Source organism: Protomyctophum parallelum (assembly GCF_964188405.1).
Source record: "Protomyctophum parallelum genome assembly, chromosome: 3".
In the NCBI taxonomy this organism is placed as follows: domain Eukaryota; kingdom Metazoa; phylum Chordata; class Actinopteri; order Myctophiformes; family Myctophidae; genus Protomyctophum; species Protomyctophum parallelum.
The window spans coordinates 54371090-54396483 of NC_139698.1; the positions used below are offsets into that span (position 1 = coordinate 54371090).

General features: G+C 42.0%; 1 protein-coding gene across 3 annotated transcripts; it reads left to right on the plus strand.

Annotated features, from left to right (window-relative positions):
* The first annotated feature begins 551 nt into the window (after nucleotides 1–551).
* thrap3a (thyroid hormone receptor associated protein 3a) lies at nucleotides 552–25394 on the plus strand. 3 transcript variants are annotated; one of them, XM_083761066.1, is made up of 11 exons: nucleotides 552–856; nucleotides 9804–9940; nucleotides 13071–13985; nucleotides 14586–15254; nucleotides 15593–15765; nucleotides 16614–16725; nucleotides 17688–17772; nucleotides 20611–20792; nucleotides 20899–21070; nucleotides 21230–21382; nucleotides 22469–25394. In XM_083761066.1, the coding sequence occupies exons 2-11, from the start codon at nucleotides 9819–9821 to the stop codon at nucleotides 22733–22735; spliced, it is 2850 nt and encodes a 949-aa protein (XP_083617192.1). In that variant the 5' UTR covers nucleotides 552–856; nucleotides 9804–9818; the 3' UTR covers nucleotides 22736–25394. The 3 variants fall into 3 exon arrangements, with proteins under 3 accessions (XP_083617192.1, XP_083617194.1, XP_083617193.1); XM_083761068.1 differs by lacking the exon at nucleotides 21230–21382; XM_083761067.1 differs by lacking the exons at nucleotides 552–856; nucleotides 9804–9940 and adding an exon at nucleotides 11975–12102.

A 25394-nucleotide genomic window follows, 5' to 3' on the forward strand; every position in this document is an offset into this window, starting at 1 on the left:
ATCAACTCTCCTCCATCATTTAGCTGGGGACCACCTGGAACCCACTCAAGGACCACTGGTTGAAAACCACAGTGAATTATAGTGTTCCAGTTCTATTGGGCTCAAGTCCCTCTCGAATCGATTGGATGAAATTGGTATCACGCACGCACGCGCGCACACACACACACACACACACACACACACACACACACACACACACACACACACACACACACACACACACACACACAATAGCCTATCATAAAGGAAACTTTACACGAAAAATTAAAAAAACTCATTTTCACACAAGCAACCCAAGTGTATAGAATAAACACATTGATTCCAGTTTTGAGCGTTAAAGCAGTTGAAATTATCTTCCAAAAATGATGTCATTTGTTTGGCATCTGTTTGTGTTCTATAATTGAAACAGCCAGCTGTTTGGGGAATAGGGTCTATTATAACAAACCTCCTCCATCCAAACCGTGTTTTGACAGTGACAAAGAAGGAAGATAATATTGTCCTCTCCTCTCCATACACCGGGCAGACACACCCCTGTGTCAGTGAGAGAAGTAGAACGCACACCAGCAAGCGGACTCCGCGTTTCATTATTTTATACGTCGGATCATTTGAAGTCTTTCGTAACACATTATTGCGACAAGATTAGTGACCACCATATTGCGAAATCGATGGACATGTTGGCAGGAACATCGGCAGAATTCTTGAAGCTGTCATTATAGCTCAAACTTGGATTTTTGGATGCGAAAAAGAACGAAATATCATATTCAGCAACTAGGATTCTTTCAGATATTCACTCGGGGAAGCAGAAGCCGCGTGGTTCAAACCCGTCAGAGGAGCGCAACTTCTTTGACACTCAAAGGTAAAACATGCCTCCCGTCTATCTATTCTACAGCACAATAATTGTTCTCAGTTTTAGCAGCTTGCATAGAATGCATTAGAAAGATTATGGTGCGTGTCATTCATTGTAGATAGGCTATAGGCTATATATACATCTAATGAAAACTATCTGTTAAATATTATCCACGCTGTCGCTGAATGACAACGACATAGGGCTATACTTATAAAGTTCAATATTAACATGAATGATTGATGATGTATTTATCTCTATCCTGGTCAGAAGAGAATGAATCTTATCCGCAGGCTTTGGATCCTGTTTAAGGCAGGATCTTGTTTTCATGTGGTCTATCCCCTTTGACAAACACCTGCTGCCCAAAAGTACACAGTGATTAGGTGTGAGCATACTAGCCTAGGCAGAATATTGGCACGTATACATGCATCATATCATAGCCTAAATTTGGATTAGTCCCTTTGCTGTTCATTATGTGCCATTTGACCATGACTATTACTAATATTATCTTTATTATGATCTTATGAGTAAATGTGTGTGTGTGTGTGTGTGTGTGTGTGTGTGTGTGTGTGTGTGTGTGTGTGTGTGTATATAATTTTTAATGTCGACATGTATGATCCATGATACTATTGTTTTGTGTAAGAGGGATTTAGGACCTCTTGCCAAATTGAACCCTGCATGAGACCTTGCGTTGAGTTGACTAATGGATGCATTCAAGTGTTGAACCAGTAAATATTGACCATGTGGAAAGTACACATTCTATGACATTATCAAATTTCACTATTTGATTGAGTGCTAATTTGCATGGTTGAGTGCTTCCACAGTATTATTGCGCACATTTGTTGTTTCATGAGTTCATATTTATTCTAATGGGTTGGAAAGGGACCACTGTTACTGTAAAGTAACAGTCTCTCTGTAAAGAGTAGTATTACGCAAACAAATCAAATAATTAATTCATTAAAGCTGTACCCTCAACTTGATTCTTAGACATTATTGGCTTAATACCAACATGTCCTTAGACAGTGTGGAACTACAGATCTGCGTATAGCTTGCCATTTGCCAGGCGAAACCACGACCAAAATAGAGAGGAACTTTATCTGATGAGTTCCCAAATGATACCATGAACGCAGTGTTGACAGAAAGTTGAGAGGCATGTCACTGTGAGGTGTGAGGGGCCTTCAGCAACACTTCACGGTTACCCATTTCCAGCTGAATGTATAGCCTCATAAACATGATAGGTATCAATTTAAAATTCATGCCTGACAATGGTCCTTATAGCCACACATACTGTATGTTCCCTGCTGGCCTAGGATTGAATAAATCTCGCCATTCACTTCCCTTTCCTACTGTCTACCTAGGAAGACAAAGGGGACTGACCAAAACAATAAAAAAGCATATTTTTCCTTGTTTTTGAGAGGTGCTAGGCGCTAGCCCCTCCTATGTCCAGCTTTGAGGGTTTGTGTAAACACAAACATTGTCTTAACACAAACATTGAATGCCATTGACAATGAATGGTTTTGAGTGTTTTGAGTGTTTGTGTAAACACAAACATTATGTAAACCAAAACATTGGAGACAAAAGTGAGGATGCAAATTGTGATTGGCCCGGAATGTATGGAATGATGTATGATGATGTATGATGATAAGAGCGTCCCTCACTAATTATGTCACCATCAATACCTACCAAGCAATGCAAGCATACACGTGCATTCGTACCAGCACGACCACAATACTTGTAAATATTGCTGCAAGTAAATAGTAAAAAGTGAGACTTTTTTGCTGTGACGTTGGAATCTGTTTGTAACCGCCCCTTGGAAATAAATCTCTCCACACCAAAGTCAGGGAACGTTCTTTATTTGCTCAGTAATTTCTGTACCTAACACGTTTGATTGAACAAATAGTTAGTTGCTGCAAGACTCATTTTAATCGTTAAGCCAGTGGCCAACATAAATATTGAATTGGTTTGTATCTGTCGCTGTATGATATTTCCCAAACTGGTTTATCTGGTACAAAATGTGAAGCAATAGTTCTGAGACACACCCAGTGGTAGACAAAGTACATTTACTTGAGTACTGTAGTATAATTGAGTAATTGCTTTTATGAAAACGTATGACTTTCACTCCACTAGCCTATATTTCAAAGACAAATATTAGTGCTTTTGACTTGGGTATATTTTCTAACCCAGGACCTGTACAGGGAAAGGGATGCCACAATAAGGAAGAAAAATAAATGAAAATGTTCAGTATCATGTCAGTATCATGGTCAAGATCATGTCAGTATCATGGTCAGTATCATGACAGTATCATGGTCAGGATCATGTCGGTATCACGGTCAGTATCATGGTCAGTATCATGTCAGTATCATGGTTAGGATCATGTCGGTATCATGGTCAGTATCATGTCAGAATCATGGTCAGTATCATGTTCAATATCATGGTCAGCATCATGGCTAGTATCATGTCAGTATCATGGTCAGTATCATGGTCAGTATCATGTCAGTATCATGGTCAGTATCATGTCAGTATCATGGTCAGCATCATGGTCAGTATCATGTCAGTATCATGGTCAGTATCATGTCATTATCATGTCAGTATCATGGTCAGTATCATGTCAGTATCATGTCAGTATCATGGTCAGTATCACGTCAGTACCATGCAGTACCATGGTCAGTATTATGGTCAGTATCATGGTCAGTACCATGGTCAGTGTCAGGTCAGTATCATGTCAGTATCATGGTCAGTGTCAGGTCAGCATCATGTCAGTATCATGGTCAGTATCGTGTAAGTATCGTGTCAGTAACCCATCAGTATCATGTCAGTATAATGCAGTACCATGGTCAGTATCATGTCAGCATCATGGTCAGTATCGTGTAAATATCGTGTCAGTATCACATCAGTATCATGTCAGTATATTGCAGTACCATGGTCAGTATTATGGTCAGTATCATGGTCAGTTACAAGGTTAGTATGTAAATGCATGCATTGTGAAAACAATACAGTAATGCATTGCATTACAAATAAAATGTCCTTATGTGTGTGTGTGTGTGTGTGTGTGTGTGTGTGTGTGTGTGTGTGTGTGTGTTAGGGCTTTCACTGCACTGCAGGGGTCAATAAGTCATGCTTACAAACCATTCTGTGCGCCAAACAAACAGACAGACCCACACACAAAGCCCCTTATTGTGAGCGCTTAGCACTGCTCAAAAAAGCAATTACTCTAGTACTCAAGTAAAATTCGTATACAGAGCAACTTCTACATGTAGTTGAGTATTATTGGACCAGAAGTATACTTTGACTCAAGTACTGGGGTTGGGTCCTTTGTCCACCACTGGACACCAGATAAAACTACTGTCTTAACTCGATGAACATTTATATAATTGACATTGAGTGAAGCAGGAAGTGCTATAGCCAGTTGTCTTTCATCCGATGAGCCACTGAGGGAGGAAGCCATCTTGCCCTCTACAGCATTGTCAGAGGCTTAGCCACGCATGGACAGCCGGCTGTACAGTATGCGGAACATCTCGAGGGAACTCTCTGACAATGATCCAAATGTGTTCCCCGTTTCAGTGACCAGAACCCATACCATGCAAATGACAGTTGCTGTGGCTTTTTGAACGGCGCACAGGTCTCCCTTTAAAGGGCTATGTGTGTCCCTACTAGTGTCTGTCTGTCTGTGTTTAGTGTAGGACCTTTGACCCTGCTGTTTAGACGGTACACACATCGACTCCTGCAGATGCCGGGCCATTCATAGCTAATTACACGCATGCACGCACCGCGCAGGTCACACGGATAATTGTGATTTATTTTGGCATCCAGACAGTGTGATTCAAGATGGCATCCAGACAGTGTATTACTCATTTAAAACTTAATCAGCACGCTAAAATGTGTATCTGAAAACATTATAGGTTAGAAATAAGCCATGTAGTAGCTGCATGCTCTGTATCTGACTTGTAAAGTTTTGTAAACAAAACAACTCCATGGGTCGTTGAGCTATGCTCCATAGCCTGAAGAGATGCGACAGGTTCAGATCTGATTGGTTCAGAAGCACACAGCCTTCTGTTTCAGACTGAAATTTCAAAATAAAATTCCCCAAAAGCCATTGCACGCCGTCTTTAGGGAAAGTGAAGGATGGGGGGGGGGGGGGTTGATGATTGTGATTCTTACAGTTGCCACAATGGCATCCCACACGGTGAAGTTGATGGAGTGGAATGTGTCTGTTCTGGTTTGGGACATATCAGGTTGCAGGGCGACATTGTTGATCATAGATGCTTTTGTCATTAGGTTGTATGAAATAAACAGGTGATGAGGATTGGACAACTGTTGGGGACTCCATGGGGACTCAATCCTGTGTGTTTGTCCATGTGTCCGTGTCCGTGTGTGTGTGTGTGTGTGTGTGTGTGTGTGTGTGTGTGTGTGTGTGTGTGTGTGTCCGTGTGTGTGTGTGTGTGTGTGTGTGTGTGTGTGTGTGTGTGTGTGTGTGTGTGTGTGTGTGTCTTCATCTGTGACCAAGTAATTGACTGCCCTCGTGTGTGCGACTTGAGGTGTGAATGATTAAAGAACAAACTTGTCACTGTCTTTTTTAGAATCTAAAATCCCAGTGATTAGGGATGAGGAACACTCTCTGACAGCTGCAGCTGGTTATCAATTGAGAGTCTTGGGAGTCAGAATGTGTGTTGAAATGGATCCCACACAGTCAGATCTGGAGTGTTCATTATCTCCACTGGGCTGAAAGGCAGGGAGGCAGAGATTATGCTTTTGCTGTCTGTTGTGTGTCTGTGTGCTAAACTTGGATACTGCTGGACCGATTAGGGTGAAAGTTTGCATGCACACTCCCAAATGGTTTTCAAGTTGGCCTCATTTGGGGGTACTATAGGCCACGCCACTTCACATGTTGGCCTTCTCTTGAACTTTATCAAACTTTTTTTCATTCTTTTTTTCTTTGTTTTTGCTAGTATCAATATCAGTCAGATTTGTCATATTAGATTCTGATTTACTAAGATTAGATTTTCTTCCAAATGTTGGAGGAAGGGCCCAAAATTCACAAGGGGTAATGTTTGGGTCTCATCTACAGCGCTCAGAACTCTAAGGGAACTTCTATTTTGCCAATTTATTCAGAAATATTACAGAACCTAACCCGACTGAAATTTGGGTTTTTATGGCACTGACAAACTAATAAAGACTAATAAATACAGTTGCTGGCAACAATGGCGTTCTAAGTACATGCCAGTTATAGGCTATTCCACAATGGAATCTAGCAGCTATGTTGCAGCTGACAATAGGAGACAAAATATAAAATGTCATTTATTCACCTCAATGAAGAAGGAATCCAAGATTGATTCCATGGAGGTATAGTTTGATGCGATCTGTGCCGCTCTCCCCAAGCCACTGAAACTGACGGCTGGCTGCCTAGCAACAAAACCGTTTCCCCTGTATATTACGCTGTAGTAATCCAATGTATTCTCACACCCGTGCCGTCAAATGGGTGATGGCTGGGGACGGACTTGACAGTACATCCCTATTGGACTATTTGAGTAATCAGAGAGTAAGGTGCCAGAAGTAACTAAAATTAATATTACCCAGTACAAATGTAATCAAATGTAAATGAACATTGAGGATTTTACTGTGTAGTAATTCTTGAATGAAATCTGCATTATTATGTTAAAGGAGAATTCCATACTAAAAGGCTTTCTTACCTTTCTTTGTAGTTGTTACGTCCCCATCAAAGAGGTCCAGGAGTTATTTTGTGCAAAAGCTCCTTATTGGCTATTTCCCCTACCATAAGCCCTAAATGAATTGCATTGAATTGAATGGGATGTATGGGGTGTTGTGCTAATTCGCTTATTTCCATCGAAATAAGTAGTAAAGTGTGCCGCTTGGGTTATTATTTACATTATGAAGAGAGGATATATACAAAAAATATATAATTTTGAGCGATGGAAATAAGCGAATTAGCACAACACCCCATACATCCCATTCAATTCAATGCAATTCATTTAGGGCTTATGGTAGGGGAAATAGCCAATAAGGAGCTTTTGCACAAAATAACACCTGGACCTCTTTGATGGGGACGTAACAACTACAAAGAAAGGTAAGAAAGCCTTTTAGTATGGAATTCCCCTTTAAGCTACACATGCTATGCTCTTGCTTTCCTCTTCCTCTTTCCTCTTGCTCAATAATATCAAGGCAGTTAGTAAAGCAATCAGCATACAGTAGTAATCTTAGTAATAGCTACAATACTCTTGCCCCTTTCCCTCTGGTTGTGTATAATTTTGTTTTGTATGCCGTTTAAGTAATCCACTGTCATTTAAGAGTTCTGAGGACTGTATTTTCAGATTGGTAAAAAAAATAAAAAAAAATAAAAGAAAGAAAAAACCCCAGAGCAGATGTGTGCATTTACAGCTTTTTCAAATTCAGAGGTTGATCCTCTCTTTATCACAACTCGTGTGTAATACCAGGTCCATTGTTGCATGTATCATAAAGCTGAAAGAGTTGTCATAACATTGGCATTTATTTACTTTTGGGATTTCTGCCCACATGTGGCAAAAGGGGGCACGTTTGAGTTCCTTTCTTGTAATGCGCTCTGTAAGCATAGTCCATCTGTCTCTTCAGGCAGTAGCCTCAGGAAATTGTACTCTGAAAGCCAAAGACAACAAGCCACTTGGAATGAGCAGAACGGGAACTTCATAGAGCAGACAGAGGTGGAGGCGGAGAACACAGATCCATTTCACTACTCTCCAAAATAGTAGCAAGTTAACAGTCTGGGACCACCAGTGTGCTCTAGCCAGCGTACACTGTTTTCCAAAATCCCTATGATGTTTAGTCAGCAATTTCCTTTTTATAAAGTCCACTGCGGATGCCTCCTGAAATGAAAAATCAATTTTTGATCCCTGGCAATTACTTTAGGCCAAGGGTCGTATGTCACATAGAGTGACACTGGAATGGGTTAGATGCTTCTGCAGTATCATATTAAAATGTTTTAAGTCCACTAGTTAAGCCGTCGAGGAGAAAGCTCTGGCCTCCTCTGACGTAAGAAATATACTGAGATGCTTGGCACTGATTAGGTCTATCTGATGGGTGCATGGTGTTGCATTACTAAAACCTGTATGCGTATATCAGTCACTGGGGGTCTCCCAAGGGTCTAAATGCCCTGCCTAATTGCCTATAGTACTTGACTTAATCCTCTTTACCCCGTCGAGGGGCATAGGGCATCCGCCCTATAGTACATATGGTCTCATCCTTTTTTTCCGTCTACACCAAATCTCTTTGCAGAAAATAGCCGACCTACAAGCTCACAACAACACGAACACGTAGATCTGCTTTTTTTCCGCCGCCAAATGTTCACCTATCATGACAATCTCAGAATAGAGGTAGCTAGGGTTCTTGTGGTTAAGCAGCTTTGACAAAAATACAAACTAGATGTATTCAGTGAAACTGTTAATGTTGACACTTTGACACTGCATTAATTATTGCTATGTTGTGCGTTTGATAGCAATTAAAAGATTGCAATGTATAGAGGCTCTTCAAATGTATCAGTGATCCCCCCATTAAAAAAGCCCAGTAAGCATTATTGGCATGATGTTTGGCATTGCCTTTAAGCAGGATCATAAACATTTACTTTAAAAGCAGCACCAGTTGTTTACCGACTCTTAAAGCTCCAGTAAAGTATAGTGAATGTGTTTACAGTGGTGGAAAAAAGCCCTTGTGTAAATGACACCTGTTATTACAGTACATGTTCAACTGTGATGAAGACTGTTTTATATTTTACAAACTATACAAACACGTTTCTTTTCTATTATTTATTTTCGAATGTGTGATGGGATTGCGGAAATACAATGACGTAGACTAAAGATAATACTAAAATATACCTTTTTGTCTGTTGGCCAAAATGGGTTTTTGTCTTTCTTTGTATTTTTAAGCCAGTCATATACTGTAAAGTTGTCATTAGGGAGTGTAGCACATTTACTTCAGCCATGCATTACAGTGGCAATTAGCAAATGTAAGAATATTCAATTTGAAATTAGCAAAGTATTTAATGTACAAACAATTGGAGAAAAGGCACAATTTACACAACACTAATGATAATGCTGTCCAACAAATCTATGAGGCTATCAAAGCTGCAGCATCAAGAGGCAACCCTACTCAGTCACCTACTCACTTCAGCTAAATATAGTAGACAATCAGCTAAATATAGTGAGCTATAGTGAGCTTCTTATCAAGTTACATGGAAGGCTTTATATAAAAAATATTTTTTTTTCTTCATATGCAACACTATTTTATACAGTATATACTGCCCTACAAACCCAGAGTGCAGTGCAGTACAGTAACTACAGAAAAAAATTAATTAAATGATAAATGGGTTTAAAAGGGTTTCAAACTGGTCTGCCAAATTGGCATTGATTTGACATTGGAGTAGGTAATTGATATTACGCTAATTGTATATCTGTTCTTGAGGTAATTGTTTATCCCTCAAAATCACGAGGGCTAATATAACCTTTGGTACTGTATATGCAAATTCAAAGTCAGTATGTCCAAAAATGACTGCACTTTGGCTTTGTAGGGCAGTGTAGTGGGGGTCCATTCTTTAGCTCTCTCTCTCCTTCTCTTAGCCCGGCTAAAAACATTGAAGACTGCTTTATATTCCTGTGGTTTTAACACACAGTAAACGCACACAGGTTCAATCTTAAGTGTGTTGATTGGAATGGGACCGCTTTCTGTGCAAATAATACAAAGAGTGTGTTAGGATGCACCTGTGGTAGAGTGAGATTGCCCTCTTCCCTTTTGGCCGCTGCCGCTGTAGATTAGATTTGACTGCAAATGATCAATGTGGGTTTTCGCTTCTGGTTTCCTCCCATTGCTTGATAATGGTGATTTATTCAGCAATTCAGTGGAGTTCTGTGCTGTTTCCATTGCTGTGTCTCTCCAAAAGCCTCACCTAAAACCCTAACCCTGACTGTTTGTCTCACAGTGATTAACCACAGTGATGCCTAAATCCATCAAATCGGCATCCAGGTCCCGGTCCCGCTCAAGATCCAGATATAGATCCAGCTCAAGCTCTCATTCCAGAAGTCGTTCCAGATCCCGGTCGAGGAAGCATCGCTACAGGTAAATTTAACGCAAGGACTCTGTGGCGCAGTGTTCAGGTTTGAAAAAAACCGACAGTGTTATAGTTTAATAAATGCCAAGCTGACTTTTATTAGCTGCTTAATTGTGTCCTGTGTTTCCACAAAGAAATTAGTATTTCCTGTGAATGGTAGAGGCATCATCTATTCTAGTTGTGTTATTTCTGTCCTGAAGCTGTGCTGGTGTGTATGGAAAGCAATAAACGCTCGGCACATTGCTCTGCCAGACCTCACAAATTGAAACAAGATAAGGGTTGCTAACAGAGTCCTGACAGGTATGCCACAAGCAGAAGAATACCTCTGGCACAACAAAGGTCCAAAGTATAAAAACCCGGCAAAGGTTGTTGCCAATGTGGAAAAACAAATGTATTGAATTTAAAGACCATGCCATAAGCAATGGTCCCTCCAAACTCTATGCACATGATTTGATTTGTGCTTTCATGTTATGCTATGGTATTGTTCAAATACCAAGACTTTGGTGCTTTGTCATTGTGCCACATATAGGCTCTGGCCTAACAGCACGTTGTGTGTTCGAGTCCCGTTCATGACGACCTTTGCTGCACGTCTCTCCCCTTCTCTCTCTCCCTCCCTCTTTCCTGTCTGTCTTTACTGTAACTATGAATAAAGGCACAAAAGCTAAAATTGCATAACGGGGACTAAACTCCAGAGAGAGTACCTACAGTATTATCATTCCAAGGCAGATGCTTTGATTTCTTACTCCAAAATTGTGTATTTCCTGTGCTTTATGAAGTTGATGCTCATATAAACTGACATGGCTGTAGAAGCATGCTAATGGATCCGGGACTGCAGCCCTTAATTTATCCAAAGGAAATTAATGTGTATGAAAAACTTAGCTCTAGGCTACTGTAGGATGTCTGTCACGAGTCAATTTCCATGTAGGATTGTTTATAATACTTTTTGCACAAATTACCACACCACAGTGGCTTCATGGAAATATTCGGTCGATGCATTTGTTGTATTGTTTGGAAGGCGCCAGGGAAATTCCTTGGTCGTGGGGTCATATGTGCTGGCTGTGATAGTGTCCACTTGTGAGGGAGACAGAGTGTGGTTTAAATGTGACGCCACTCCCACATACAACTGGCAAAAATGACTGTGGCAAGGCAGTCGAGAGGCATGGCAACTCGTTTCCTGGCAGATGCACGGTCTGTACGGCTAGTATTTGAAAGAAAAAAAAAGAAAGGCAACAAGAAATGCATGCTCGCGCCTCCAGAACACCATTTGCATACGTGTACACGGCCATGTACATGCATGAACACATGCACACTATTTCACACTCACAGTTTATTTGCATCTACTGTTGAGATATCCCTGGAGCTAATAGTAGCAGCTTTCTTTGCCACATTTGGGCTGATCCAATGGTGGAAAAGTGAGAGGACACAGGGGACCCATGAGAAGGAGATATGCCCTGGCTTCCTGTCCTCGTCTAGTTCCAGCCTTAACCACTCTCTCCCCAAGGGGTCCAAATGAGTCAGAAATTAGTAAAACGTTAACTTTCTCTCTCTCTCTCTCTCTCTCTCTCTCTCTCTCTCTCTCTCTCTATCAAGTGATTTAACACAGGGGTAGAAGTTTCAGTGTACTCTACTTGAAAGCGCAACCACTTTAACCCTGGCATCCCAAATTTGGGCATGACTTTATAGGATGGGGGGGGAAAAGATGAAGATATAGAAAAACTTCATCCACCAAATTATACAACTTTTTTGTGGCTAAGATGAACACAATAAGACTCCAATTTCCACAAACCACTATTTATCGTTGTGTAAAATTGGGTGTTCAACATAGTTGTCATTTTGTTTTTGTATGTAGTACATAAGCTATCAAGTTGGATAGTTTAGAGAATGTTGATCAAGTAGTGCTTAATATAAAATAAGTAGTAGCAGTTGTCTGTCTGAAATGCCATTTTTAACCCCGGGTCTCTTTGCTGGCTGGCCAGTCAGTGTAATTGGCAAGCGTAGCTTTGAAGGATTAGAACAGAAATGTTTCCCATATGGCCATGTGACTACTCTCTCTGCACAAGGGCTGGGCATAAGGGATGCAGAGTCTGTAGCTCACACAGTGATTGTGCGGTGCTGCTCGATGCACTGCCTTCTTTAACTAACTCCGTATTCCAATGAAAAAGCACACTAGGTGAGTCCTGTCTGTTTATGTGCTCTGTATATTTTAAAAAGGTTTTTCCAGGATTGCTTTTCCTCGCATCGTGTTGCCTGGAAAGTTTTGTTAAATGGTATTTTTGTATGCTTCTTTTAAACTGGATTTTGTTTGTTTCTCTGAATGGTATAACTTAAGTAGACTTTTTCAGTCTAGTATTTATCTACTTTATCTACAACATGAAGGTGGAAAAATGTGAATGTGACGGAGCAGTTGCTGAATCTTATTATTAGGTAAAAGAAAAGAAAAACGTGCATGGCATGATTATTTGTCGTGAACCCCTAAATGATTAGTCGATACTTACAAATGTAATAGAATGCATGTGGTGAGTTTATTATTGAACGCTGCAAAAGTGCTGAATATAAAACATCATGTAGCAGCAAGCTATATGATTGTGTTTTTAGAGACTTCCACTGCACCTCTGTCTTCTTGTCTGTTGTGTGTTGTCAGTGGTGCACTACAGCCCCCATGTGTTCACTTTGGGTCTCACAGCTTTGTTCAGAGCCAACAGACATTGTGAAATTGCTCCTTTGTGGACACCTCTCGCTGGCGCTGCAGCAGTTAAATATTAACATGTGTTTTCATACTTCCCGTGATGTATTTGGCAGACCCAGCTGCATCTATGTGCAGTTTATTTATGATATTTCTTTGCCAGCTGTTGTCTGCCAGTTGCTTCTTCCTCGTTTTATAATTTGAAAGTTGAGTCTTTTGTGCAATGAATGGAAATAGGTAATAATATTACATCTTCCCATACACTGCACAAAAGAACCGATTACTACTACTATTAATTAATGTCACATATAACATTAATACAAATTACAAAATACATATGTAATGATTGTATGAAGTGTTTTAATACAACAACTGGTATTACTAGGCTATGTTGCATTCATATGGTACATACTTTTATTTAAAGTTACGCATGGCCTTCCTCTCTGCCCTTACAGCTCTAGGTCTCGCTCACGGTCACGTTCCAGGTCCCATTCTCCATCTCACAGCCGGGAGAAGAAATATCCACGGAGCTATCAGAACAACCGCGAGTTCCGTGGCTACCACCGCGGCTTCCGGAGGCCCTACCACTTCAGGGGCCGGGGGCGCGGCTACTTCCAACGGGGCCGCTACCAGCGCGGTGGATACAACAATAACAACAACAACAACTTCCGCAACAACTGGAAGAACTACCGACAGTACCCCCAACAATATCAACAACAATATCAGCAAAAGCAGAAGCAGCAGCAACAGCCGCAGCAGCAGCAGCAGAACCATTCACGGGGCCGTTCGCACTCCCCCAAGAAGCGCTCTGGAAGCCCTCACACCAGTCACTCGCACCAGTCCGACCGGTCTTCCTCACCCCGATCCAGGCACTCTCACCAATCTTCCTCTTCCTCGCACTCCTCCTCTCCCAAATGCAGGTCAGCTGTGGGGTTGGCCAGGCAGAATTCCAAGGATGTGAACCAGGAGCCTTTAACCTCCAAGGAGCTCCAGGGAGGAGGAGGAGGAGAGCGATTAGGTGGAGATGAGGAGCAAGTAGAACCTGCAGGGGTTCTGGCAGGAGGCGATGATGGCTCAGCTGGTGTTGGAAAACTCGGGGGTGCCTGGCAGAGCGTGACAGACTACAACAGCAGCCCCAAGAGGGCCAGTCTTCTGACAGGCTCAGCTGACTTTGCTGGCCAGGTCACCCCAACTCATAACCACTCTGATCTGTCACCTAAAAGCACAAATGCCACCAGCAATGGTGCTTCCTCTTGGCAGGTGGTTGGTAAAAGCACCTCAAAGAAAAGCCCCACATCTATGTTTCAGCCCTTCTCCAAAGAGGATGATCTAGATGGAGATGCGTCAGCAATGTCCTCTGCCTTTAAAAGGTAAGCACAACATTTCTCCAATGTCTGTATTCTAAGATGTTGTTGTAGTTTTTCTTTTGCTTTGATAAAGTTTTGAATGAATTCATATCCATTTGGTTTCTAATGCAGTCATCAGTGGGTTTGTTATTATTTCAGAAGTCCGTTTTCCTCTCCTTTTTTTTACGTATACCACACGATAATTGCCCTTGGTATTTTTCCTTGGCTTATGCGCCCCCTCAGGAAATAGTGGTAGTCATAACAAACCAAAATAAGATGAAAGAGCTTGTGTTTTCTTGTGTGGAATTCTAACTGCAATGCTTTGCAATGGCATATCTTATGGCCTTACTGTATGCAGAAAAACAGGTTTCTGGACCTTGCTTTGGCAAAATAAGTGCAGATAAAGTATTTTTAATTACACTAAATTGACCGGCTTAGACCGTCATGTACACATAATTGTTAACAGATATTGCAAAAATGAATTACTTAACATACAGTTGTAGGCCTACTCATTACACTTGAATTCAACTGTGTGTTGAATTTGTATGTGTGTCTGTATAGTGTTCAATAGTACAGTATGTTCAGTTAGATGCAACTATTAATCATTTCTTTCCCTTTGTTCAGGTTCTTGGAGGAGCAAAACAATAAGAAATCCAAATCTTCCAGGGAAAATGACATGAAAATGATGGCAAATCATATGGATATGGAGGAAGAGAAAACAAATGGAGGCATCTTTGACTCCATGTCAAAAAAGCACAAGGAGGACATTGATGTGTCTTTGTCCAGCTTCCTGAAAGCCCCTCCTTTTGAGGAAGCGGAAGGCGAGGTGCCAGCCAAGCCTCACACGAGGACGCTTCGTAAAGAGTGGGACAATGGTGATGAGTATTCTAAACCCAAGATCACGATCACCCGCTCAACCCATGGGCTGTTTGAAGAGCGTCAGAACCTGGCCTACTTGCAGGTAGCCAAAGATGACGATCTTGACCTCGATGCTGCGGCGGAGGAGATATACCGCAGTCGAAAGCAGGACAAAGCGGCCGCCATTGCAGCAGCCCTCACCAAGAGGGAGATAGTAAACATGCTGAGAGAGCTCTCCCCAGAGAGAGGCTGTTTCAAAGGCCGGAGGATGGAGAAATCAATCTCCAGCCTGACTCCCTCCCCTCCATCCTCAAGGAGAAACTCTGAGAGGGAGATGTTCATGGTGAGGGGAGATGACTCACCCCCCAGGGCCTTGAGGAAAAGAGAGGCAAAATGCAATGTCAGAATGGATTTCCTAGGTGATGGCCTGTTGAGGTAAGCTGCACTACTGTATGTAGTGGTCACACTGGTAAAAGTCTCTAATCTCTGTATGTAACTGATTGTTTCTCCTTAATCAGACAGAAACTATCCTTTTTCTAGCCATAGTCTTCATTGTTCAAACAGCAAGCAGCCATGCTGTTTGTAACGTTTCGTGAGAATGAATATGATAAAACCAAAATTGAAAATGGGAGTTTGTTGAACTAATACTTTCAATTATTTTATCATCTCTTGATAAGGCTGTTCTTTATCTCCTAGCTTCTTTGTTTCTTTACAGTCAAAAGCTCCAAACAAAGTCAACAATACCATAATTGTTACTTTTGTCTGATTTACAGCTCGTCTGATATTATGGCAGAGGAGCGCCAGTTGTCTCAGGATCTTGTGCAAGCTTCAAAAAAAGAGCAGGAGTTTCGCTCTATCTTTCAGCATGTTAAGGCCACTCAATCAAAGAGGAGCCCCTCTGAGCTTTTCTCTCAACATATTGTGGCCATCGTCCATCACTCAAAAGGTGAATTTTGCCTCTTTCTTCAGATTTTCTTTTTTTTCTTCGATTGGGAATAAGGATTTGTATCCATGTCATGCAAGGACTGAGAAGCTTCAGTGACCAATATCTGCATTTGTTGTGTTGCACATAAGCCAATGTATTGGCCAAAAAAGTGCATATTTCAGGAATAAGGACAGAATGCCCCTTGTCAAGCTTTGAAATGACATTATAGAGAATGCATTTCTTACTGGTTTCAAGAGTGAGTGCAAGAAACAAACTGCAAATGCATACTTCATGTGAGAGAGTGAGTGCCTAAGTTTTCAGTTGAAGCAAGAAAAACACCATAATTGCAAGCTCAGTGGTTTGTCTCCGACAGCTGTGGTATGTTTTGTTTTCTTTCCTTTTTTTTTCTTGAGGTCAGACATACAGAAACGATCTCAACCTGCTTCTACAAACTCTGCTAACATTTGATGTAGCATGAGAACATTTAAATTATATTGTTTAACACACTGAAAATTCACATCTATTAGCTTGTATTGACTAAACAGTATTCATTGTACAGTTGCATTTCATTGCATTCAATATCAAGTCCAGCACATCTATTTCTTAAATTTCTCTATATTATAATGTATGTACCTATTATGTTATTATTCAGTGACTAATATGTATAACATTTTGAGTAAATTGCTACCCAAATATAAAAGACGCGCCTGCACATGTGCTCGCACTCACGCATGTGCAACACACACACACACACACACACACACACACACACACACACACACACACACACACACACACACACACACACACACACACACACACACACACACTCTTATCTCAAATGCCATTCTTATTGTCTGTCTCTACAGCTCAGCACTTTCCGCCTCCTGGGATGACTTTAAATGAGCGTTTCTCCATGTACCAAAGAAGAGCAGCCGAAAAGGAAACGATGAAGCCTCGAAAAAGCCCAGAGATACACAGGTAGAGTCGCCTATTGAGTGACCCTCTCCCCCACTCAGTGTGCTGTGGCTTCAGCCTCTTAGAACGGCTTTCAGGTATTTCTCTCACCTGTCCCACCTGAACATCAGCAGGCTAATCTTGACTTATTTAGTTTGTCATGCTACAACGTGCTCCAGTGGTGGTGAAATAAATAATGTCTAGACATGTTCAATGCTCGATGTTCATAAGGATTCCTGTTTCTTGTTATGAAAGCTGCAATGCAGAACTTATTTCCATGTGTAGAATGTTATTTTAACCATTCTGACTCTATGGCAGGGTTCCCCAATAGGCGGCCCGCGGGCCATTTGCGGCCCACAGAGCGCCCCCTTGTGGCCCATTTTTTTTAAGGGTCCCAGATATAAATTGCATTAAATGGGGGTCAGTAGCCTATGCATGTCAAACTGGGCATCCTTTTCAAATGGGGTCTTGCCCTGAAAATGAATTTTCAGGGCAAGACCTCGTCCTCGTGCGTGCAGACTCGGCCCCCAGCCTGGTACGCTAGTCAAAATATGGCCCTTGAGGAAAATGTATTGGGGAACCCTGCTCTATGGTATGCGCACTGTATGTAAATACAATATAATAGTGCATCTGCACTGCAGTGGTTCGAAGTGGTCTCCCTACTCGTCCACTGAATAATTTTGACCCTGGTGTTGGGTTCGACACCTGCTTGACAAATTCTGTAGTATCCCCTGGCCAAAGGGCCATTGCCTATTGGCTGAACATCCGGGAGACCGGTTTTCAAATCATAAAAGTTATGGATATAAATATATTGTTTAAAAAAACAATGTATGGATAGTAGCTTTAATCGTTTGTTTTAATTTTGTTTTGTTTTTCAATTTAGCTCCAATCCTGCCTTGCCATTGTGATCTGACTGGCACCTACTTTATGTTGATTCACTCTGAACATTTTACATTTTTTGTCTTGAATGTGCTTCTCTCTTGTAGGAGAATTGATGTTTCTCCAAGTGCTTTTAAGAAACACGCTCACCTTTTTGAGGCGATGAAAGGCTCTGAGGATGCCAGTTACAAGGTGACCGAACATTTTGCAATATGAGGTGTATTGGGACAGACTCAGAGACAAACAACAGCAAGCACGTGAAGCCAGGCGCCTTTAGACTGCACTCTCTGTGAGCCGCTGGCTTCCTTTGAAGGGAGATGCATAAAGTCTAAGAAAGCAAATGCAGAATGTGGCACGTTGAATTTGTTGTTTGTTAAATACCCCCTCCACGTATGGTGCATTGATTAAAGTGTGGGTATGAGCCTGCCCTGGGCCATTGAGTCTAATAATGAGTGAGGGGTATGAAATGGAAGTGGCCAATTGCTCCTGTGCCCAAGCTGTACCAAAGGACTGTCATAGTAAGTATTCTTCTTTGGAAAAATAAGGAACGGAAATAATCAACAGCAAGTTACACTTGTACTAGCTGTGCTCATGCTCATATGTTTAAAACCTCCATTTTCCAGCAAGGGCAGAATCCATTTCTTCCGGCCGACGCATCGGCCGGTAAGCACCGTCGGCCGGACCGTAGGTGCGTCGGCCGGTCCGTGATTAGGTCGGCCGGTCCGTGATTAGGTCGGCCGGTCCGTGATTAGGTCGGCCGGTCGTTTGATATGTCGGCCGGTCCGTGATTAGGTCGGCCGGTCCGTGATTAGGTCGGCCGGTCCGTGATTAGGTCGGCCGGTCCGTGATTACGTCGGCCGGTCGTTTGATATGTCAGCCGGTCCGTGATTACGTCGGCCGGTCCGTGATTACGTCGGCCGGTCCGTGATTAGGTCGGCCGGTCCGTGATTACGTCGGCCGGTCCGTGATTACGTCGGCCGGTCCGTGATTACGTCGGCCGGTCCGTGATTAGGTCGGCCGGTCCGTGATTGGGAGGCGGTCCACCCCAGGAGGTTAGACGGGACAATAGTCCGATACGGGAGGGGAGGTGCGTGCGGGGGTAAATGTGTCAAGTCACGTGACCACTGGCTGTGCTACGAATATCAATTATTATTATTATAGCTAACTTAATAGTTCCTGCTGTAAAACACCCAATCATATCGGCGGCGGTGGCTCAGGGGTAGAGTGCCTGGATGGTAACCGTAAGGTTGCCAGTTCGAACCCGGGCTCCCCCAGAGTTACTGTCGAAGTGTCCTTGAGCAAGACACTGAACCCCTAATTGCTCCCAATGTGCTAGTTGGTGCCTTGCATGGTTTCCGCTGCCATCGGTGTATGAATGTGTGTGTGAATGGGTGAATGTAATGCACAATCTCTGTAAAGCGCCTTGGATAAAGGCGCTACATAAATGCACCATTTACCATTTGTTATCTTTCTTCATATTATTTTCTTTCTGCTCTCGTTGCAAAAGACCGCCTCCCAGTGGAACGTTTCTTTAAGGTAAGTCACGGCTTTCAAATAGTCTAGGGGTCTGTGCAAATGCCTCTTGATGTATTGCTCCGTGTGGCACCCGGTTCGGATCCTGCTCATGGCAAACTTAAAAACTTTATAATGTTCTTTCGTAGCCTTTATTGTGTATGGACACAATAGCTACATTTTAGACTGTATCATTATTGTATATTATATTTAAAAAAATTGCCGTATTGAATTAATACATATTTAATTATTTGATAGGTAGGCAGGCAGGCAGACAGACAGACAGACACGCAGGAAGGCTGCCTGCCTGCCTGTCTGTCTGTCTGCCTTCCTGCGTGTCTGTCTGTCTGTCTGTCTGCCTGCCTGCCTGCCTGGTGTCTGTCTGTCTGTCTGTCTGTCTGTCTGTCTGTCTGTCTGTCTGTCTGTCTGTCTGTCTGTCTGTCTGTCTGTCTGTCTGTCTGTCTGTCTGTCTGTCTGTCTGTCTGTCTGTCTGCGTGTCTGTCTGTCTGCGTGTCTGTCTGTCTGCGTGTCTGTCTGTCTGTCTGCCTGCCTGCCTGTCTGTCTGTCTGCCTGCCTGCCTGCCTGCCTGCCTATCAAATAATTAAATATGTATTAATTCAATACGGCTATTTTTTTAAATATAATATACAATAATGATACAGTCTAAAATGTAGCTATTGTGTCCATACACAATAAAGGCTACGAAAGAACATTATAAAATAAAAGTTTTTAAGTTTGCCGTGAGCGGGATCCGAACCGGGTGCCGGGTGCCAATAAATTGAGAGGCATTTGCACAGACCCCTAGACTATTAGAAAGCCGTGACTTACCTTAAAGAAACGTTTCACTGGGAGGCGGTCTTTTGCAACGAGAGCAGAAAAAAAAATATGAAGAAAGATAACGATATGATTGGGTGTTTTACAGCAGGAACTATTAAGTTAGCTATAATAATAATAATTCATATTCGTAGCACAGCCAGTGGTCACGTGACTTGACACATTTACTCCCGCACGCACGCACCTCCCCTCCCGTATCGGACTATTGTCCCGTCTAACCTCCTGGGGTGGACCGCCTCCCAATCACGGACCGGCCAACGTAATCACGGACCGGCCGACCCATCGCACCGTCGGCCGCTAAAAATGCATTCGGACCAACCGGCCGACCTATGAAAAGACCGGCCGACGGTGCTTACCGGCTGGGACGTCGGCCGGAAGAAGTGGATTCTGCCCTCCCTCCTATTTTGTTTGGAATGAATCTCACAGTATTTCAGTTATGGTTGCGCATGAAATCAGACATATAAATGTTTCTCCACAGAAAGGACAAATACTACTGTACTTCACAGAACTATAAAAATATGTGCTGGTGCAAACCTGGAAATATTTTAGTTTTTCTTAGGAAACATGTTTTGTTTAGTTCCTCTTCTAATGTTTCTGCAAACGACCGTGGCAGACACGTGACAACATCCCTATGCTAATCCCAAGTCTGTCCACGACCTTGTGTTCTGTTTTTGAATTGCTCAGGACGGCACAGAAAAAACGAAGGGTGAATCTATGGACCTTCGAGTGGATATTGAGCGCCGCAAAAAGTACTTGGTGCCTGAGGGAGATTTTAATCAGGATGGGGCAAGAGATATAAGAAAATCCCCAGATTCTAGTAGAGAGAGGTCTATGGAGAAGTCCTCCAAGCACCACAAGAAATCAAAGTATGTGCAATTGTTCCATAATTTTCCCAATCATCCACAGACACTTTGAAGATAAAAATGTAATTGCACAATGAACCTTCTAACCCTACTCTAACCCTCCTCTTAGAAAAAGTAAGAAGAAGCGCTCTCGCTCCAGCTCTTCCTCCTCATCCTCACACAGGGGAGACAACGTCGCCCGCGATGAGTCAGAACCCACAGAGGAAGGTTTTAGCAAGGCTCGACCGGGACCACAAGACCGTGGCGGCCATGTTGACAGAGGAACGTCACGTGGAGGATTTGTAAGTCAAGAGTTTTTTTTTTTTCTTTTTTTTTATTGAAGCACGTAAGCCTGTAAAGTTTCACGTGCAGTATGTGTATTTAACTTGTACGACTGACTGAATATTAGCTCTGCACCATTTTAAAGACCCCATGTCTTATATTACACCAATAAATTACAGCAATTCAGGATTCGAGGGAGGGGCTGGAACAGAGGAAATTACCAGGGAAACAATGCAATACAGGGACACAGTAACCCTTTGAACGTGCAAGTTCAGCCTAAGAATGAAGACTGGGACCCAGAATACACCCCCAAGAGCAAGAAATACTACTTGGTAGGATTATGCTGTCTCATTCTTTTGCTAAGTGTTTCTCAAACGTTTTTAATTTCATGGATACCCAAATAGCTCTCAGATTTACAGACCTGGAACCCCCTCAAAGAACCCTGGACCCCACTTTCAGAACCACTTTTTGCTTCTCAACGTTTTTTGGGCCAGCCTCCAGCCCAGTCCCCCCCACCCCCCTCCAATATCCAGGTCCCTTGCTAATCTACAAGTTCACAAGGGGTCATGATGCAACGCCTTGTGAGCTTGTAGACCTGCTATTTTAGAAACAAAATGGTTAATTCAGACCTGCTGAATCCATTGCATTTGTCAACACACTTGAAAATACAGTAGTGATGCGTGCCCAGCACTGTTAGGACATATGGTCAAACTGATGAGTATTAAATGGATTGGATACTACTATGAGCAATCTTGTGGAATAAGGAACAAAACATTTTTCCCCCATAATGTTGGCTGCAGCCTGACAAAATATGCTGTTGTGAAGGTGAATTTGGTGACCCTTTGACAACTACGCTACTGGGAAACGAGTGAATAGCTAGCAAATATGCATCATGAACATTGGGTGATTTTAACTTGGAATTTCTTAAAATAGTCCAGTAATACGTTTTTATATTCAATGTGCAAAAACAACTGTGTCCTGAAAAGGACACCCAGGATCCAGAATACATTCCGTTTGGCAACAAGCCATTGAAAATAAGCTTTTTATGAATGGACAAATTTTGGAATTAATTGAGACTGAAACCGGACAGGATATCAGTCTCCCAGCTAGGTACTGTATCTAACCATAATTATACCAAAAGACACTCAACTAAACACCTACAGCAATGGACTGACAAACCGCACCTCACTTAACTGCAGTTTTATATAATGAAAGGAATTCTGATGATAAAATATGAAACATGAAAATGTGCAGTCACATTCTCTGAACACCCCCTTTGAGAATCACTAATCTACATCATAGTGGTGAATGGAAGCACCACTCAGAGTGAGTGTGCGTCTTTCTCTGATCATGACATAACACATAATATGTCAAACTAATATTTCTTCATCTTGGCTTTGTCTTTGTTCCTCTAATAGCATGATGACAGAGATGGGGAAGCAAACAGCAAGGTGTTGGATGGCCGAGGGCGAGGCCGGGGGGGAAGCTTTACGCGTGGCAGAGCATGGTTCATAATACGGAAAGGCCCCGGGGGCCTCAACAACAGCAGCAGCAACAACAGCCCCAAATGGGCCCACGATAAGTTTCATCCCAACGGGGAGCAAGGCGGACAGGAAGAGGACGACGACAACACACAGCCAGACCACAAACAGGGAGGCAACGACAAAGGCGTTGAGAACACTTGAACACTCAAATTTCACAGGCATCGGCTGAGAATGGGTGATATACAGCACCAGACATTTACGTTGGTTACATTGTTGGTTTCATGATGGCATTCTCTCTCTCTCTCTCTCTATCTCTCTGACAAGATACTGAACAGATTCAATTCAAAGGACAACAAATCATAGGTAGTAGAAGAAACACTGTTTTAAACAGTAAACATTTTTTTTGTTGTAAACGTTTTTTGAAGGATTCTAAATGCAACATAAGCACTAGGCTAGTTTCACTGTGCAGGGATTACAGTATGTGGTAATTTTCCTCGGTTTTGTCCAGTGAGCTGGTGTATATAAGCCCTCTTCACCTTTGGTGGGGTGTAGTTTGAACTAGCAAAAAAGAAAATCACAGCGTTTCTGGTTCCGGAGTTTGTGCCTTAGAGATCATCATCATAAGCAGGCTATCAAATAAACCGTTGTATGTATGATAGCCTAAATACCACACAAAACATCCGGAAGTGAAGACGAGATTGGGCCATGCATTAAGTGGATTATAGTTGTAGTGATTGTCATGAAGTGCATTTTTCACAATGAACACACCGAGTTGAGTTCAGCCAAGCCATTTGACAACACCTAACGGTTATCTGACAATGGGACCAAACTGTAAAGGGTCATCAGTTATTATTTTATGCAGTCTTGCATAGAGGAACATTTGACCAATCAGTTACAGTGTCTGGCTAATAGACTGTTAACCAAAGTGCTTTTCAACATTTGTGCTTTCATGGACTTTCATTGTGTTCTTTCTTCAGCCTGTTGGTTTTCAGATGTTCATACACGTCACTTGATTAGAGATCTTAGCTGGATCTTACATACTACCTACTGTATGTGTGATGATAATAATTGCAAGGGTGCAATTTGGAAGTATTTTTTCCCTTCTTTTACATTATTGTTACATTTGGCCAAATTATTAATATATCATTATCACTGTCGGGTGGGATCCTTGTCCAAAATCGTTACATATCAGGAAATGACCTGTGTCACAAGCTCTTATTAAAGGTAGGGTAAGTGATATGTATTGGTTACACAAAAAAGGTCACTATAGTCTGATAGTACTTGTTGCTTTTTTATTTTGCTTTTTTATTGATAGATTACATTAGTCTGACAGGAAATTGGGAGTGAGATGGGGGGGGGGGTGACACACAGCAATGGTCGTCAGGATCGGGACTCGAACCCGCAGCCAGGCCGGACCACCAGCCCAGGTGGCCAGCCGGCCGCCAGGGTTGATGTTTGATGTTCGATGTTTGTTCAGTAACAGGCGTATCCTCGTCTCTCCCGATTCTTTTTCAGGTGGGTAGCCAATTTCTTTGCCAATCAGGAGAGAGTGTTCCAGTTCACAACAAAGTCTTATGCATAACTGATTAGCTCAGAGACAGGTGCGTAGGCAGGGATCAGACGTATACAATCGAAATAAAGTGACCCGTCTACACTTGCACAATAAGGACTACTTTATTTAGGCAACGTTTTGGTCAATAGACCTTCAGAGATGCCTGAAGAAGTGTGCCGGTTACTTTATTTTATTCTATAATGTTCCAGTTATAAAACAAATCTCCTAATTTCCTTGTGTCATCACTTCCATTTTCACTTGTTTGTACAATATCCTGTATGAGTTCTCTCTCCTAATTGGATGAAATTTGTATCCCGACCTGAAAATGCATGTCCTATTTAATAAAGAGCTGGAGAGACATGGAGACCCCTGTTACTGAACAAACACTATATCCATGAGCTATCAGAATATAAATCACAGAGGAGATCGTCTCTTACCTGTATTTAGACCAGGTGCTGGATGTCAAGGCATCAAGGCAAACATCAAAGAAGAGGAAGAAACAGCCGCACACTAGTTTCTAGAGCTCCCAAGATAAATGAGTGTGCGCATGTTTCTTCCACTTCCTATCAGATTATAAAGACATTAACGTTAACACTTATTTTAACAAAAAATATCACTTACCATATTCTAATAAATTTAAAAATTCTTTACAAATCTTTCAAACATAGCAGAAATAGAAGATCTACAAGCTCACAATGCATCGTGATGCGACACATTGTGAGCTTGTAAATCACTATTTTTGCTACTTTTGCACAATGCTGTGACAAAGTATGAGATACTGAGAGGGCAATCATTTACTGTATGTAAAGAAAAACTATGGAGATACAAGGTTTCTGCCTAACAGCGATGAAATTCAATCTTACAGCATATTCATAATTTTGACTATTACTTTGACTATACTATATTATATTATACTATATTATGTAAAGGGAGGCTGATATATATGCAAGCAATTTTTGAATAAATATTTTACTTGCTCTTTGGGAACTTTACTGTAACTGTATGTGTTTTTGTTTCTTTTTTTAATGAATTAAGGCCATGCTCTATTTGTGGCAACATTATTGGATGAGAGGGTTTAAATGTCTGCGTTCTTGGAGGTGGTTAGAGGTTGTGTAGCTGTTTGCACTTATGTGATTTGTAGACCTTGCTGTGGGTGCACCGCTGTTTATTGTACAGTATAGGATAATAGGTTGTGACTATTGTGCTTAAAACACACTTGGCAGAGCAGAGGATAATTGCTTTTTTAAATGGTTCTCATCACTGTTTTTTCTTAGAGATTGTAAATTAAAGAAACTATGGTTACTGGGA

Bases quoted from the DNA above. Each gene is read 5' to 3' on its own strand.
- thrap3a (XM_083761066.1), top strand. From the start codon at position 9,819: ATGCCTAAATCCATCAAATCGGCATCCAGGTCCCGGTCCCGCTCAAGA. The intron at 15,255-15,592 runs GTAAGCTGCACT...TCTGATTTACAG, and splicing joins CTAGGTGATGGCCTGTTGAG to CTCGTCTGATATTATGGCAG. The intron at 21,383-22,468 runs GTAGGATTATGC...TTCCTCTAATAG, and splicing joins AGAGCAAGAAATACTACTTG to CATGATGACAGAGATGGGGA.